This window comes from Hetaerina americana, unplaced genomic scaffold, assembly GCF_022747635.1.
Source record: "Hetaerina americana unplaced genomic scaffold, ioHetAmer1.1.p SCAF_3, whole genome shotgun sequence".
NCBI classification, from domain to species: domain Eukaryota; kingdom Metazoa; phylum Arthropoda; class Insecta; order Odonata; family Calopterygidae; genus Hetaerina; species Hetaerina americana.
Genome location: NW_027286874.1, coordinates 100,675,178 through 100,694,049, shown reverse-complemented (window position 1 = coordinate 100,694,049; position 18,872 = coordinate 100,675,178). Strand labels below are relative to the sequence as shown.

Here is an 18,872-nt window from a genome sequence, read left to right as displayed (position 1 = left end):
GTGTGGAAAAAATATTAACCGTGGTTGAATATATACAATAATGTCAAAAAGAGAATTCATAAACAAAAAGAGAGAATGAAGGTGATGGAAATATGATGCTTCAGAGTACTGATGAGAATATTTAAGTTCTCTCCAATTATGTACAAGGATAACTTAAGGATTAAATAAATAAATGGATTGAGAAACAAACGAAGAAGACTTTGAAGAATAAGTAGAGAGAAGTCATAGAGGAACACTTGCAAGAAAGAGAGGGACCTAATTGGGCACACCTGGAGGCAGGATCATTTACTGACGACCAATGAAGGAAATAATAAGTGGGAGAATTACAGCATAAGGATGAACTTTAAGATGCAGGTTATAGTAAATGCTACATGATTCATTGATATGCAAGGACAAGACAGAAATGCTACCATTGTTCTCACAAAAGCAGCATAAAGCCCAAGAAAATCCAAGAGAACTTGACATAAATCATTCTACAATTTGGATGTTAGGCTGGAATACCAAAGAAAAACTAACCTCTCATCAAAAAACAAATCTGATTCCAGGGAATCATTAGTTCTCAATTGGGAGAGGAAATTTTGGCAAGATACAAGAGGGAAGAAGATTATGATTGGCATTAATTTTAACCCTTGGAGATACCAGCAACTAAAAATATGGGCAAATAATATATAAATGCAGACCAGGAAATATTGTAAAGAAAGCAAGTACTTGAATTAACAATTAGGATAAAAAATTATCACCGGAATAATTAATTCTGAAGAGGCTGAATGCCTTTCAGTACAGTGTGTCCATTTTAGAACATAACCCATGGTTGATAAAATAGAACACCATAAAAAACAAAATGGAACTGAGAAGAGACAACTGATGACAATTACTACTAAATAAGCAATAAATAAAATTACCTCTTGAGGAATATCCTCTTCAGTTACTTCTTGTAAAACATTCTTGAGTTCACTATCTCTAATATACACCAGCATATAAGCATTTGTACAATGTTTAACTGTCATATTCATGTCGTCGTCATGGCCACCAAAGTTATTATCAATTGCTTCTTGCTTAGGACACTTGGAGACAACATCATCATCAAATTTGCACCACTGAAAAAATGACAAATAATAAACATTAGAGAGAAAAAAAAGTATGTCAATAAGGGAAATTCCTCTTAATGTTTTGGCAGGTTTATTTTGAGAAAACATTGAAATTTTTTTACTCTTTCACTACAAACAACAGATATATGCTGCAAGGTTACCACAAGGTGTTCTGGCAAGATTTGTGGAATCAAGTCAGATATATATGTTATGACCCCATACATGAAGATGAACACCATATATTATGTAATGGGGAATTTCTGTCACAAAACATTAACACACACAGCAAATTTCCATTATTTTCCTCCAACTATTTTGTTAATATCTAACCCATCCTTTCATTTCTACTGGTTAGATAATGTAGGAAAACACTTAGAATTCAATAGGAGAAACAGCAGTTTGGTTTATTAATATTACTTCATCTTCAATTATTTAAGCAAATTCATTGTTTTAGGTTAGTGTGGATCACCACTAATCCCTTTCTCTTTGGCTGAGTGCTTTAATTTATCACATAAGTCATTGTTTCAGTTCCCTCATCATGCTATTTTTAATATTTTTTGCTTGATTCCTATAACTTAACAGTAACTATGCTGCTCATTTTTTCCCATTATGATTGATTCACAGGAAACCAAGCATATAGGTTTAATTTCTTTCTGTATCAATAATGTGACAATGGTTTTGGCTTACCCACAGGTGGGTAATGCCTCCTCCCTCAGTGGTGCAGCTACACCTCTAAAATGAATGCATAGGAATTGTTTGTTGTTCTTGTGGGTTTTTACTCCTTAGATAAGCAACCCTGGGAGAAACTAATTTCTTATCCAGCAGCCACTTATACACAAACCTGGGCATTCTCTTTTCACTCACTTCGGCCAGTTTTACTTCACCTGTGCTACATTCCAGTTCCACAACCTATATGTTACATTTTTTCCTATTCCATGCCTCACATTCATTAAGAATATAACAATCACATGTTTGCTATTGAACAATTAATACTGGAGGTAAAGACAAAGAGCAATAATATGGAAGAAAATTGTAATTCTGACTTGAGGGAAGATTTTGACCAACGACTTCCAATTTCCATTGATATTAGGTCATCAGGCCACATGAATTAACATCTAAAATAAAACAAGGTCTTAGCTTCCCCAATTGTACTACTGATTCAAAGAACTCTTCTAATGAAGACGGAAGGAAAATAGGGCCTTCTCAAGGAAAATAGGGCCTCATTTATAGGAACTATATGGTCTATGGGTAATTCATCTCTGTAAGTTCATGGATTTTATTCTTCCTCTTGGGGTTGTATTGCTTACAAAACTGAAGTCTCTGGTGCTAGTATGTTTTCCGAGGCTTTGTCGGTCGAAATGGATCAATAATTTTCAGATGATACCAATAATTATCACAAATACACCATGAAGCGTTCTGCTGAGAATGTGGTTTTGTCTCTGAAAATCAGAACACTGAAACTGCTTAATTGAAAAAAAATAGTGTTGCTGGCAATTAATAATTGATGCCTATTGAATGAACTCCAAATCAATCAATAAAGATCACAGGGCCTCACCAAAACTCTATTAGCTTAACTATTGGCTGGAGTGATATATTTCATAAGCATGCTACATTGTTTAGAACTTCAGAGATGAATCAGCTGCGTGAAAAAAAGTCTTTAACCCTGATTGCCATGTGTTAATGCTTAATTTTGTACAAATATTGCCAAATATTATGATGAGAAATGTAGAACTTATGAAAAATGTCCATAAAACATTTATAATAAGTTGCTGAAAATTATAAAAGTAACAGAAATCATACTATCCTTTTGCAAGCATTGCACTGTGAAGCAATCAAACAAAAAAATCATTATAGTGAAATAATTATACTACTCTGATGCAGAGAGAGAGATAGACTAACTTTTTTTGTGTTTACAGCCCATAAGGGGGATACCCTGAGAACCCATGCAGCACTTCCACAGTACACAATGTCCCCCTAATTCAGCAAGTCTGACACATTGTCAGAGGATATCAGGTCTTTATCTCTCATCAGATGGATAGGTCAAACTTTTCAAGTATGACCTGTGATTCAGTCAATGGAACAGAGGAACTCTGATGCATCACTTTGAATCATGGCAGGAAACAATGTCCCCCAAGGGAAAGATTAGCACATTGTTTAAGGATCTATATCATATCCAAAATAGGTTTCTATCTCTCCAGATGAGGGTGTCAAATGCCTAAAAGATGCTCTGCCTTTCCATTGTGGGAGCAATGGACCTACTCTGCTGAGAGACTGGAAAGAATCCTAATGCTAGACTAAGCAGTTAAGGAAATGTCCATTAGCAGAGGCTTCCTTATCATGCAAATTGTATGGTTTCAATGACTTTTGCAATGGTAAATTAAATCTAGAGGATTGCTTAAAATAAAAGAAGACATTTAGATAGCAGAATTACTATGGCAGTGTATAGATTTTAAAATTGGATCAATACAAGAAAAAGTTAATTAAAACTTAAAAATTGAGGTAAAAAAAAGAGAATGAACCAAGAATTATAGAATTGTTTACAGCCATTGAGAAAAGTTACCTAGGGACACTGACATGTTTGAGGTAATTCATCATCATCACTCTCCATAACATTGGCACTTAAAGGGATAAAGATACCTGTGAAAAACTGGCCGATTGAGCCATTTCTTCCTTGATAAATCTTGGATTTCATGTATTTAATTTTGAGTGCAATGGGAGGTTATGTGGTAATATATCCAAGAGCTATGCTTAATGCTCACACTTAGTACAAATTAGACACCTAAGATTTTCAATACTACAAATTTAACATTCCTTCTGGAAAAAATACCACTAAGATAAGAGTAGCCAATAGAAGTTGATCAAATGACGATATTCCCCTTTGACTAACCAAGACAATTCCTGTTAATGACATCCACAGACAAATCAAAATTGAACCTACAATTGAAAAGTGTATAAGAGTTGGTAACCAGCAATACAGTGCTCAAGTCCTAGGGAAACACTTGTTTAAGTTCTCTGAATTTGTCAATCCAGGGCCTGCCAATGCAGTGAATCTGCCACTATTGCATCTGATGGTTCTCTCTCCCTCTACCATGCCACGTGAACACATTGCTGTGACTTTTGACAGCCTTAAATATTGAAGAAGCACCAGGAGACTCCCTATTTATCAGAAAGGGATTTCTCAAAGAATCTAAAATTAGGTCGCACCTTAACTAGGGCAAGGAAAAAATGAGCACAAGCAGGCAATAAGGTAAGATGCAAAACAGGTGGGCACGAAGTGATTTTGGTAAAAGGAAAAAAATTCTATGTGTAGAGTAAAATTTACCAGACTGCATGAATGGAGTGTTAGACATAATCCCAACAACGATCCACACTGGCTTACATAAAGGCCGTCAGATGAAACCTAATTTCACTTGAACAAATTGTGCCAAGTAAGATTTTTGAGATAATCTAACCATCAATTTCAATTTACATAATTCCAAAATCCCAAAGATATTCAAAGGTAAGCCCCACAGCATAATTAGAGTGAATACTAATAACACTGCTAGACAAGAAATTGTGATTCATTTACTAAACATAAAAATAATAAAATAATACGTATTACTCTTAATTTGAGAATATTGAAAAATTCTGCAAAAACTTTAATAATGATTAATTGACATTATTAAGATTATCGTTAAACCTGCGCTTTGTTTTCTGGATGTTCCTAATATTTCACTACCCAATATTCTACAAGAGGAGTAACGAAATGCACGCTGTAATTATTCAAAATCCATTAGAATTTAATTTTAACTTACACCTATAACAACCATATATTTTATACATGACAGAAGACCGAAGCACACAAAAATAGCGGTTGGAAATGGAGTTCACCCATGGGTATTGAATAAAATCCACTTCACTGATGTACTCAAGTTAACAATCTTGCAGTAAAAACGGAGGTATTGCATTCTTCAATGTGCTATTAGATTAGGTACAGATCACCATCAGGTATCACATATTTTCCCTGATGAATCTAGTTTAAGAGTAACGGCTCTTACCTATTACATTGTGCTTGGAAACAATGCTGACACATTCACAATCAAGTATTCCTGGTCCTCAGCTATCCCTAAGCTAAGGTCTACATCATATTCTCTTCCAATGACTAAATTTTTTGGCCTAATATCTTGACCATTTATATTCTCTACGTAATCTTACTATCTCTCTAATATTTTCTGGTTCAATCAATAAATTACAACACATTTCTTTCAGTGTGTGCACCGATTTTCCCCAATTGTTTCCTGCTAGTGCTGGAAACCAAATATCAGACTATAGTTCATTATGACTTTAACATGTATCTTTGTTTAATAAAATGATTTGGGTCCTGTAAAATATGAACCAAACAATATTTATAATTAATGAGGCAATATTGAGAAATATTGCAAAACAATACCTTTCCATCTCCTTTAGGATTGATGAAAACTACATAGTGTCCACCATGGTTGTCACCACTGTGTACAAGTACAGCATGGAGTGTATAATCAGCACGGGTTGCCTCAGCTGACTGCAAGTATGGGTCTAGGCTAATCTTATCAGAAAACTCAAACCTGTGCAAGAGGTTGAAAAGAACATGTCGTTACTATACCACAACCATGATTTATCATCTTCCTAAATGTCTAAAAGGCATTAAAAAATCACTTCCAAACTTTTAACTTGTGTTGCTTGAACGGACAAGTCACTCACCTGTCATTAAATTTAACTGAACAGTCAGTAATTGGATCATACTGGAACCTCATCAAATGCAAATGGAGGACTGGAGGAAATGAAGAAAATATAACTCCCTTTTCAGCGTCCTGTAGCCCATGTTCCCCTGCATCATATTTGTTGTCACCATCCAAAATTTCAGTAGTTATGTAGTCCCTGAATGACTCATCAACTAAAATAATCAAGAAAAGCACAACATGGAATATGAAATTTGGTATAAAAAATTGTAGGCCAGCATGGTCAACATGAGAGCTAAAATACAGCAAGGAAAGTAGGTGAGTTTGAATTTTTATGGCAGTCCACCAAACCAACCTTTTAGCTGATAACTGGTTTTATCATTTACGGTAAGTTTTGCATTGACTCCCACTTGCTACCACTACATTTATAAGTCTGGCCTAGAGAGATATATTCTGACAACTTACGCTACAATAGGCTATCCTGTTTTATTCTATAACCAACTTCTGTAATATTTAGTAATGAAATTTCACCGTAAAATATAAATGTAAAGATACCAATGCATGTCATCTGGTAAGTTGAATGAAGAAAACTAAGTAAATTGGCACTGCCATAGAACTGAATTTTGCAAACTCTGCAGACCTGGGAAATAGTCATTTTAATAATGATTTGTTAAGTACATGCATAAAATAAATTCCTATTAGATCATGAACGAAACTATTTCCCTAGCAAGTCTGATGAATACACAGGAGTTGATTTAATTTGTAACAGATCTATATTTAGAAGTAATAAAAATAGAATATGAAACATTAGGTCGGCATGACAAGGCAAAAAAGGTGAACAACTATAGCTGATAGCATTTTGCCCAATTAAACATTTTTCATAAAATAAAGAACAACCTAATTGGCTAGATCTGAATTAATAATTTAAATGCAAAATATATGCCACCTGACTACAAAGCAGGCCAGAATTATAGCATAGTAAAACTTTACCTTCAAAAGCCATTCTTAACATAAGTCATGATAGTGATTTTATCAACCCTAAAATTGCACATCTCAATGATCTGCTTAATAATGAACGACCATGCTGTTTTAACGAATGTTTTTATTTTTAATTTTATTTTTTCAAGCATTTCTTCTAGTGATTAAAATAAATAATATATTGTAATGTGTATTAAATGAATAAATATTTTCAATGTTGAGTCTCATAGAATACATCTTCCGTAAAACACATTTGATTATCTCCCGAGAAAAGAGCAGGCCATGGAACAGGTAAATTAACAATATTTCTTTACTTATTTATCACGAATTCTTACATGCAATGAAAATAGTATTTTACATAAACTACTCTTTGACAGTAATAACATATGGCTGAATTTGCAGGCATTAAATTGACATTGAATTTGCATGATGCATTTAAGGCCTAGGATAGCCACAAACTGTATGACTCATACCTTTATATGTTGGACTATATTATAACAAAAGGCAATATTCTGGAGAAAAAAATAATATCCTATTTGTGGTAAACAATATTTTCAAAAGTCAATTTTTCTAAAATTAAAGTAATAATAAAACTTTTATTGCATATACAAAAAACCTAAACAATTACATCAATACTCACTGTTTTTCTTTCCTTTAATATTAAGCTGAATATCATAGAATGTTTCGATCCTTGTTGAACCATAATCAACATTTTTGCATTTGATAAATGACTGGAATGAAAATAATGAAATAAATTAGGTGAATCGCATAAACATCTAATTAAAGTGCTTTTGTATTTCATATATTTATATACTTACAACCATCTTTCCCTCAAAGAGCTTTGGCACTGTGCCTTCAACACACGTCCCCTTCATTTTGCTCTCTAACTTATCCAACAACTAAAAAGAGAATGCAATCAATTTAAAGATCTACACAATTAAAACAAAATATTCTGAAAATAGACTGAGTAAACAAACAATCTTACCACCCGAAGAAATTCCTGAACATCATGTTGCATGAAGGAATCCAATGTCTCCCATCCAAAAGACTTGGTCAGCTTCTTTGTACCTACTGGTTTGTCACTAAACTGCAGTTCATGAAATACCCTTTGCAGAGCTAAGGCAACACTTCTAGCCGAGTCATCACTCTCAGTTGGCATTTTATAAACAGCCTAAGTGATAAGGGAAAATTAATAAGACCATAAAACCACATACACCATAGGACCAAGCAAATGAATCAAACCTACCTTTCTCAACTGATTGGTAAAATATAACGTTTGTAGGAGAGAATTCATGTAACATGTTGCACCTTGATTTTTCAGGCCAACATATCCTGTATGCTTCTTAGAATCCCAACTAACTCCATGGGGAGCATCAGCTGCAACATGAACCTGGATAAAATTTTTAAAACGCATTAATTAAAAGTAATTTTGCCGCAATTATTTCAGTTTCTTTAGTTCAATCATTTACCTCTAGTATAATGGAATCATCTTTAATAAAACCTTTCTCGGGATCTAAAACTTCGTTCAATGACATGAAATGACTGAAACCCCAATCATTTTCTTTGCTGAAGAACAGATGCTGTATTTCTAAAAAGGATACCAAAGAAATTATATTATGCTGTCATAATATAGGGATATAGCTATTATTAATTCAAAGGTCTAACACTCACTTCTTGTGAAGGACTCCACACCCTCTTTCTGGCTAACAATTTTCAGATCGGCAATTGCAAAACAGCTCCATGAAGATGATTCTGACTCGGCATTACACTATGGGAAAAGGAATGAGACGGATGTAAAGGAACACACATAAATGTCAAAACAGTAACCTGTAAAAAAGAATTCAACACATTGACAGGCAATCATATCCCAAGCAAATTCGAGGTCGTTGGAGACAAGAAATACATCTTAAATACTGTTATTAATGGGGCTAATTCACCGTTACATAACTAAGTGTTTCAAATTTGGATGTATAATCTTAAAAAACACAAAGGGTTTAATTTAAACAAATGGACATTCAATTTAAGTTTTTCTTCCTCGATGAAACGCTCTGCAACATATTCCAAACTTTTCGTTTTCACCTCCTCTACACAGTTTTTAAAAGAAATCGAACGAAAAAACTTTGAAGTCGCGTAAAAAATTATACCTATAGATTTGGTACAAACCTGAAGAAAAAATCCTAAACTCCTTTGGTTTCTCTCGGGGCCAGTACTGGTCCGTGGCATTACCATTATTTTCCACGGTAAATTTCTCACTATACATGGTGGTGACAACTCTGAATCTTTAAGTTTACTTATTCCTTGAACAGTGTAACGGAAAGTTGCTTCTGACCGTGACTCGTCTGAAAATATATCGAAATTTACCAATATAATGCATCACGAAGATAATGTAATTTCCACTATTATTGCCTCGCATTAAATAGGGCACATTTTCAATACTACGACGTTAAATTCAAATATTTACCTTCCTCCATGTCTGTATCTTGCGTAGCAGCTTGCTCTTGAACTTCACCGTTCAGTTGCCTATTTTCGCCTCCACCATCGCCTTCTCCAGCATCGTTCGGGGTTTCGGCTGTTTCCACTGCCGAGACACAAGTAACACGGATTTTATTCTTTATTGCACTAAACATTATCGAAAGAGTTCCCCATTAACGTCTAATAAATATTTTTGAATAAGCCAAATACACCCAACAATGATGCTGAGTATTGACGGTAATTCCTCCTCGATCATAAGGTTTCATATTAATGAAATCAATGGAGTACGTAGACATGCCAATGAGTTTACACCTCACTATAGTCACATACCTGATATAGAACTCACTCGCGATTGAATAAGGCTTACTAATAATTAAAATAATCTAGTGATACAGCATCATTTGCAAAGAAAGCTAAATATAAAATGGGATGACATACCTTCTTGGGTATCCATTTCCTCAACGTCATTGTTCTGATTTTCCTTGTCATTGACGTGGTTCATGTTTTCGATCGCTGTGATTTTATTCTGAATTTTTGATTTCTTCAAGCTGAGGGTGACCGCACGACTAGTCTTTACACTGTAAGAGTTTTTACCGGACACGGTCACTTTGACGTGTTTACTCGCGATACGCCCAATGTCTGCGGATTTTTTCACCCCCTGTTGCCAGGGGAAACAACCCAACCATATATATTATTAATAATTTTGTTATTCACAGGCCACTACATTAAGAAAATTAAATAACTTAGCAGCGTTCCCGACCCAAGTCCTGTAGGAAAATAAACAAAATGGCGGACTGCAACCGTACGGATATTGGACAACTAGCCCGTGTTAGGCGTCACACATGCGCTTCCAAAATCACCTTATAACCTCATGGCGATGTAAACTGTTAGTAAGTTTTGGAAATAATCCCTACCCCAATTACGGAATGAAAGAGATATTCTCATTGTAGGCGTTGATAACTTTTTCCTCCGCACATAGAAGAGAACCTTCGTGAGATCTCAATGAAGTCAACTAAGTATTTTGATGTTTATTTGTTTGGACATTAGTTTTTCATGGTGCTCAAGGATATTCCGTAAAATTATCCCTTAATTTCGCAAAAATACGTATAGAAACAGAAATCTAATTATAGATACCCAAAAATATTCCAACTGGAACGCGGAAATGAATTTTCGCTCATCTTACTTTTATAAATTTGGCGGTAACATTCGAATTTCAAAGACGGATTGCACAATTGTCACCGTAAAATCAAATACAGCAATAATCGGATAAATAATATTTTATTTCAACAATTACAACTTCATAATCACTGTGGTCACACTTTTGGATACATACCTCATGTATACCTGAGAATGAGGAAATCAGAAACAAATCCAAGCAAAATACTGCTGACTTTATTTCCAGTTCTGGATAACATAGTTAAATTTGCTCTTCTAAAACTATTTTCCCTCCACAACGCAATATTTTCGAAAAATATTAGGTTCACTAAATGATTGCCGGTTTCTGAATAAAAACTGCGGCACTGGTATGACTAGATTTTGAGACATTAGACACGTTAACTCTATGTAAGGCATGAATGATAAGTTAATTAGAATCCTTAAAGAATTGATTACCCTAGGATCTCTTTATCACATTAGACATCAAAAGTCGACAAACCAAAATTTTTACTCCCATAATATTTACTTTCACTAAAATTTAATGTATATATAAAACTGAATTCATTGGGTCAAATACATATCACAGTTTCACATATATATTCAACATATAATGAATGACTTTTAAAGGCAGCAAAAACAACTATGAATGGATTATGTTGGGTTTGGCTACCAGGACTACTGAATATTGCAAACAGTTGAGTATCCTTGTCGGCTATGGATTGCTGCAGCACGTCGTTTTATCCCTTCCAGATAAACATCACGGTTGAATAATCCAGCAGCTAAGGGGATTCTGTGAGAAAAACAATCAACTTTACTGTCAGGTCAGGCAAACATTAAAGTATAAAAGCCAAACTAAAAATTACCAACAATTATTTTTCTAGCCATAAAACAGGAACACTAGCAAAAATTCAAATAATCACAACAGGTAAGTGGCAAAACAAGGATTAACTTCAAAATACCTTAATTATGCAATGTCATAACTATTTATGGGCAAAAAACAAATCAATTACACATGGAAGCCCCTAAAAGATCAGCAATATCATTACAAGGATGATGGCAAAACGTACAAAGGAAGTCACTACTTGGGATTATTTTCAATTTCTTTTTAACAAGATTTTCCTCTAAAGTTTGGCAAAGCATCACCATACTTCCTTTTACTCCTACAATTGCCTTCATTTTTTTACTCCTCCTTACTTATTTAACACATCAGAGGTAAGATTAAGCAGGCAGATAGTCAATGGCCATTAACAGTCAATGACAGCCCATCTACCAAATTTTGATTTCATTTGGCCATTAAACAAGGTCTCTCTTACATGTAAAGGAGGGGTACCTATGTATAAAGGCAACCTATATATTAAAAATTAGAAGGTGAATATGAAATTTATCCATACCAATTGTTTCATGCAACACCTAACTGTGGAAAGTTTTGTGAAAAGTTGAATAACAGGTCACTAATAAAAACATACCGGGCCTGCCCCAAAAAAAGTTGTATTTTTTAACTCAAAAGGCGTTATCCACTAAGAATCTATGCTTCAGGGACCGACAGTGAACAGTATGCTTTAGGTGGTAGTCCTTGAAAGACTGCAGAAAAGAATCGGGAAGGAGATCTTTGCCAAGAGGAGACTGCACCATGACAACCTGCCATCCCATACTGCCTTCCTTGTGACCGAGTACCTGACCAAACCCAAGGTGGCAACGCTGCCACAGCCAGCCCTGATGCCTTTTTCCCTGTTTCCTTTAGTAAAACGGAGCTTAAAAGGCAGCCATTTCGGAATGCTGGATTGCACCAAAGAGGTGATGACGGGGTGCCTGAACAAGGTTCCTATTGATGCCTTCCAGGAAGCATACCACGACTGGCAGAGACATTGACATACTTGTATGTGTGCCAATGCACAGGAGTGCTATTTCAAAGAATTTTAGTAATTTTTACCTTTGCCCACAGTAAATTTCTCTCCCACCTGGATTTATTCTACAGATTTTTGAGAAATACCATGCATACTAAATTAGACATTTGATACTGATGCAAATGGGCATCTATAACTTCAAATTATCATGGATACAGAACTCACTTGACACTGTATGGCACCTTTCCCGATTGCTGAACAAATATTTTTGTGTCATATAAAAGTCAAGAGTTTGCCCATATTAACCATAAGAGATTATGCCAAAGCATAATAGCCTCACAGAAATTGTTTAAGAAACTGAATTGAAAATTATAACAATGGCTGGATAATAAAAACTTACAGGCCAAAGTTTTTCTTTTCAATTGGAGTAGTAATTCAGTGAAACATACTGCAAAAGGACCTCAAGATTAAAATAAATATAGAAAATGATTTCAAGCAAAAAAAAAAGATTTTGATGGGTGGCTATAATATCAGCCAGGATCACTTTATGACAATCCTCTGCACTAGGTGCTATTGCTTTTACCGGACAAATGTCGGGAAACTGTCCTGTTACATACTTCCTAGAAAATGGCAGCAAACTGCATCAACTTTGGTGGAAATTTTGCCCATTATGGAAAACTAAATTTAATATGCCTGTGAAATCCAAGGGTAACTTTGAAGAGGATTTGAAGAAAAACTTTTGAAGGAGGTAAATGAAAAACATGGAACAAGGGAGGAAGTACACAAAACTATTCTAGGAAAGGACAGGGAGAGAAAGAGCCTGATCCAAGATTATTAATTTTCAAAACTGAGGATGCATCCAAACCTGGAAAATCACTCAAATTATATTCCATAATTTCTTTTTCACATTGCTTCTTTTAATCTTTTGATGATTTTCTTTGATGAAGATTTTTTATTGGTGGAAATTCATAATATCCCAGGTATAACAGGTGATCACATAATGTTCGTAAATACTGTAATTGAAGTGTTTTTAGTAAAAGTAATGTAAAATAATGGCGGCATCAAAACTGTAAAAAATTAATTTTACCGAAGTAAGAACTGAAGCTCTGAGAAAATATGAAATTCATTGGAAGTTCAAGGCCAATTTCATCATCTATACTCCTCTCTATGATATATATAGATACTCTGAGTATGCAGGCTTAGGAAATGTAATCACTATAGAGAGAAACTATTTCCATGCCAACTTAAAAGGGAAAAAAAGCTCCTCTTGAAGCCAACCATGGTATGGTTTCAAGAAATTACATTTCCTTAACTTACTAGATACCTACTATGATACTGGGTAATTGCAAATTACAATATAGAATGCTACAACTGTTTGAGAGATAAAGAAAATGAAAAATAACAGAATGGACAGAAAAATTCAATAGCAATTTGAAACAAGATGGTATGCAATTGACCTTTTTACCACTTGAAAAGGCCTAACTTTAAATCATGTACATATAGGGAATGCATATTAGGGTTGTATCCCAAATAAGATTCCTGCGCCTTAAAAAGGACCTATAATTCAATATAAAGTGAAAATGTAAAAATAATAAAAGTGATGTAAAAATGTATGTTCTATACATTCAATATTTTCTCTGGAAACTGGTGGATGAAATAGAATTAAAAAAGATATATAATACAGATGAAATAAAATAACATAAGAAAACTTTTTTAATTGGCAGAGCTCTCAACATTAACAATTAACTTACCTTGTGCAGTAAAGACAATTCTCTGTGAAAGAACAAATAAACCACACATAAAAGAATCGAGTACTTCATTCACCTTGGCATAATATTTCAAATAAATATAATACATAAAATAATGCACCTACTACAATACAGTAAACCCTGATTATGAAGAATATGAAGGAAAGAGAAATTATTTTGTTTAAAAAATTAACCTAAATTAATGCTATAGAATCATACCAGAGAATTTTCATAACTCGAATATGACTCGGGAATAAAAATTTTGTTCACCTTTCTCTTACCTCAATTTTTACTAATGAAAACTACTCGTTAAATGGAAAGAAAGTTGGCCATACAGACCCAACATAAATTACAGTGAGAAAGTATGTGTGTGCACAGGAATAAGAGAACTAAATAAGTGATTACGAGAAATAAGCAAGGATTGGCATGAAAGTGTAGCTTTTTATAAAGAAGTTTCTAGCTTTGTCAACACAATGCCTGGACCTCCTAATGGTTGGCATTCTTCAGAAGAATGAACTTGTACCCAGGCTAATACTAGGCTTTGGTTTCACCTCTGATATGCTGTAAAATATTTGCAAAACTGACTAGCACAATGTCAAAACGTTTGCAGTTCTTGAAATGCATGAATGTAAAAACACATGGTTTATAGCCTTTAACATTTTTCTTCTCATTACTCATACAAGTCAGACAAACGTTTTGGATAATTGAGCCATGTTGGATAGCATAGATCATATAAGATAAGCTGATCAAGAGACTGGCACGCCAACATTAGTTTACTAAGGGAATCTAGAATGTGACAGGAGTACATAGAAAGGAAAAAGAGTTAACGAATGAAGTAATTAAAGCAACAGTGGATTTCTTGTGTGAATATGAAAGAAGTTGCAAGAGGTATGATGTTGCCGAAATTGACTGAATCATTGGGTCATATGTTGTGGATAGTGCAGTGGCTATTGCAGGGCTATAAATCTTGAAAAAATGGGATTCATATCCCTTAGATTAATCTGGGTTCATAAAAAATTCAGTATTGGAAGAGTTGTGATTGTGACTTATTATGAACAGTGGATGGTAAGACTTAAAACACAAAATAAGAATTCTGGGAAAATTAGAGATGACTATTGAATGAGTGTGACTCTGGTAAAAGTATAATAGTATCACAAGATATGAATGATAGGGTTGGTGATAAAAGGGGTGACTCTGAAAAAATGGTATGGACATTTAATAATCCCTGAGTAAATGATAGCAGAGAAAACTAGTTCAATGTGTGAATGAGGAAAAGGAATATTCACCTCAAAGACATGGTTTTAAGTGTTTAATAAATTCATTTGTATGAATGGCAAAGGAGAGGGAAAGAATGAGGAATGAGTGGGTTGTGAAAGGATGTAAACTGGATGTACAGTAATAGGCAAGTATAAAAGAAGTGTGCAATGCTGATTTTTTGATTTCATTGGCTTTTTGGTTTGATCACATTGAGAGAAAGGATGAGACTTGAATCTCTAAACACATTAAAGAAAGTAGAATGAATGACTTGAGAGGAAGGGGTACAATACTTAGAAAGTAATAGGCGAAAGTAGTCAAAAAGACTCTCAAAATGAGGAATATTAGGAATGTCAGGAACGGAAAATCACGTATGAAACAATGCTCAGAGGTGAAAGAAGTATGTGAGGCTGGAAAAGTTTGGAACACATCAGTAAAAGGGAGCAGCAATATTTTAAAATGAGACTTTTTCTAATTTTCCTACCCTAAAAAATAATGACGTGAAGACATTTCTTTGGAATGTGAGTCAAAACTGTGAAAAAAGAGAGAAATGATAAAAATTTCTTAGAGGTGGAATTGGAGAAAATTTTAAATATCAGATCATAAAAAAATAAGAAAAGAGATGTTAAGAGCTGGAGAGGATGGATAACAATACACAAGGTTGGAAAAGGAACTTGAGACATCTACTTGGAAGGTGATGCCTGTTTAGAGATGACCTGGAGGGCACGGCTCGGAATGCCAAGATGAGGATGAGGAAAAATAACTGACAATTAGAAATATGAAAGAGAATATGATCACCACAGCAGAGCACAGAAAGAGCTTAAGAAGTGATATCACAAACCTACAATAGTAATCAACCAGACAAAGAAAAACAGGGAAAATGAAAAATCATACATGTACTTACAGATATCTGACCAGAATATCCTTGCAGAATGTTATTCTTTTCAGTTAACTCACCCACCATCGATACTAGGTGAAATTCTTTATTCACTCGCTCAAATTTTACCCACACATTCAGCAATTTTGTTCTATGAATCAGTGTTTATTATTATGCACATCAATGCCTAGTTTAACAGAACTAAGTCTATCAAGCTAGAGAGAATCATCAACCAAAACAATCTGTTTATGAGAATGAGCTTACAAATAAACTTTTTTATTCTTACCAGTTATAATATTGTTGATGAGTTCATAAAGATGTACCTAAAAAAATGATGTTATTTTTTACTAAGATAATTAACATTACCAAATCATTACTCCATTAAAGTCTTTCATTGAAGAATTCATATGAATGTGCACGCTATAGGGTAGGTATCATTAATCAGTATTTGTTAATCCTCTAAATCTATTGCTCACCACTAAAAAAATATTAGTTAAATGCTCACTAGAATATTGCATTTTTCCTGAAACAACAAAAGTTTGATTTTTTATTACTAATAGAAATTTTATATGGTTGTAGTCGATTCTCTATCTCATATTTCATTTTGAAAGAAGATATAGAAAAGAAGGCGTATGATGGTCCATGTATGTCAAGTGAAGAATGCTGTTGGGATACTAGAAGTGGTAAAAAAAGAGGAATAGAAGAGGATCCTGGCTAGATGAAAGGATAAGGTGGAAGAGGACTTGAGGAAAAAGGGAAGATTAAGAGAGGAAGCTGAGAAATAAAAAAAAGAAAGGAATGATTAAAGATAGGTGCACTGATTCCCAAATAGTAGTCGTAGATTAAGGGGAGGTGACTGACAGCCGAGGTCATTTGCACCATTAGGGATTGATGGGAAATGAGGATGGGTAGAGAGAAACCTGGCATCAGCATTAGCCTACTATTAATGAAAGGCACCAAGGGGTCCACAGCTTAACATCCCATCTGATGAATGACGTACTCAATTAAATTTCTCTCCACAAATCACCTCAAGTAGGAATCAGGATACCACTAAAAATATCTGTTGTCTACAGGATTTGGACCAGAGCCCTCTGGGTGGGAAGCCCGTATGTTACCCATCTCACCATCCCGATCCCCGCACTGACTCCATAGACATGGAATTAGGCTGGGATTATGTAGAAGATTATGAATACTACTGATGAAGCTATTCATTTAACTTAGCATGCTTTGGGGAACTATGAAAAATTATAACATACTTCATACTTATTCACAAAGTAAAATACAAGGCTTCATATGACATCACAGCTGGTCCCATGATTTTACAACCACTTTTTACCTTCCATATACTGCAAGGTATAGGGGAAATTATTACTTTCATGATAAAATTCAACTTTGGGATCCTAATAGCAACACATATTTAGAAATTTCTGAATGATGTCTGTCTGTTGGTGTGTTAAGTGGTTGTGGGCACATTAAGTTAAAAAACCATTAACCTGAGTAACACAAAATATTATGTACAGGGTACGGCAATTAAATCCAGAATATTGACACTTTTATTTAACAGCAAATGTATTAAAGAAAATACAAATGAAAATGAAAATCCTATTACCTGCAAGTAGTGGTATCTGTCAAGAGTAACATTACTCAATGTAACCTTCAGCTGCAATGACTGCCTCCAATCTTGTCCTGAATCAATCACACGCACCTTTTACAACAGAGCTGCCCATATTTGCGAATGCTGATATGATAGTGGTGTGCAGAGATAGAACATTAGGGTGCCTCGTCTTATTGGTAACTCTTTTGACTACGCTGCAAACATAATAGTCGAGGGGATTCAAGTCCGGGCTACTCAGGGGCCAGAACTCCTTTGACCAGAACATGTCAATGTTATCTGAGAGCCAGTTATGGACTTAAAGACTCATATGAGCTGGTGCACCGTACTGTTGAAAGACATACTGTCTCCCCGAGGCCACAGTTACTATCCACGGCTTCACGACATCCTTCCAAATTTGCAAAATTCCTCTGAAATCAGCGCCTGAGCACTTCCTCAAATGAGGTTCCCTCGCTGGATTAGCAAAACCTTCCCCCAACTTCTCCGAAGCATTATACTTAGCCACAATATTGTATACAGTTGATCTGGGGTACCCGAAGAATCAAACTATTTCACTGGGCAAACGCCCAGCGCAAACACATTCAATAATAGCGGCTCTTTGATTGTACTCAGCACTTGTACGTAACATCCAGGCCATTTTGAGGCTAGGACTGCTTACTAGATGCCTATAGCTTTCAAGAACGTCAATCTCGACCTCCAGTGGAAGTACGATATGGCGGGAAATTCAAATTGAAATTTGTCCGAAGATAACTGCCGCACCCTGTTTTAATTTAGATTAGGTCAGCTAATAGATTTAGGATAAAATTAACCAATCATAAGTTCATTATCAGGCTATACTATAATATTTATGATAAATTAACATATCTTACGTGTCTTTTCCTGGACGAATTGAAGCTCTGAAAACACTCCACACTGGCTTGTGGTCAGATGTTTTTATACTATGCGCAGAGTAGTAATGAAGGGACTCTACATTAGCTGTCTTTTTGTCATCTCTATTTGCTGGCCTGTATAAAATTCTGTCAGTATACGATGGTGTGCGCATCTTGCTTGATGAATCAAAATGATCAGTGCCAGGATCAAACTTGTATGTGGGAGGAAATTTTATTTCTGCTTCTCTAAATGATTTAAAAACAGCCCCTAGAAAAAG

At 34.8% G+C, this 18,872-nt stretch overlaps 2 protein-coding genes across 2 annotated transcripts in view; both read right to left on the bottom strand.

The window, feature by feature from the left end:
• Window positions 1–10,234, bottom strand: part of Usp7 (Ubiquitin-specific protease 7) — a 32,323-nt gene extending 22,089 nt beyond the window's left edge. The window contains exons 1-12 of the mRNA XM_071588685.1: window positions 9,674–10,234; window positions 9,225–9,341; window positions 8,927–9,102; window positions 8,435–8,531; window positions 8,233–8,351; window positions 8,010–8,153; window positions 7,749–7,934; window positions 7,582–7,662; window positions 7,404–7,494; window positions 5,808–6,000; window positions 5,518–5,671; window positions 903–1,097 (exon numbers count right to left, since the gene is read on the bottom strand). Coding sequence (XP_071444786.1) covers window positions 903–1,097; window positions 5,518–5,671; window positions 5,808–6,000; window positions 7,404–7,494; window positions 7,582–7,662; window positions 7,749–7,934; window positions 8,010–8,153; window positions 8,233–8,351; window positions 8,435–8,531; window positions 8,927–9,102; window positions 9,225–9,341; window positions 9,674–9,737 — 1,617 coding nt within the window. The 5' untranslated portion in view covers window positions 9,738–10,234. The remainder of the gene's footprint in view (window positions 1–902; window positions 1,098–5,517; window positions 5,672–5,807; window positions 6,001–7,403; window positions 7,495–7,581; window positions 7,663–7,748; window positions 7,935–8,009; window positions 8,154–8,232; window positions 8,352–8,434; window positions 8,532–8,926; window positions 9,103–9,224; window positions 9,342–9,673) is intronic.
• Window positions 10,235–10,497: 263 nt separating this feature from the next.
• Window positions 10,498–18,872, bottom strand: part of INPP5E (Inositol-3-phosphate synthase) — a 28,359-nt gene continuing 19,984 nt past the window's right edge. Inside the window, exons 7-8 of the mRNA XM_071587166.1 lie at window positions 18,595–18,862; window positions 10,498–11,180 (exon numbers count right to left, since the gene is read on the bottom strand). Of these exons, the coding sequence (XP_071443267.1) occupies window positions 11,066–11,180; window positions 18,595–18,862 (383 nt within the window). The 3' untranslated portion in view covers window positions 10,498–11,065. The remainder of the gene's footprint in view (window positions 11,181–18,594; window positions 18,863–18,872) is intronic.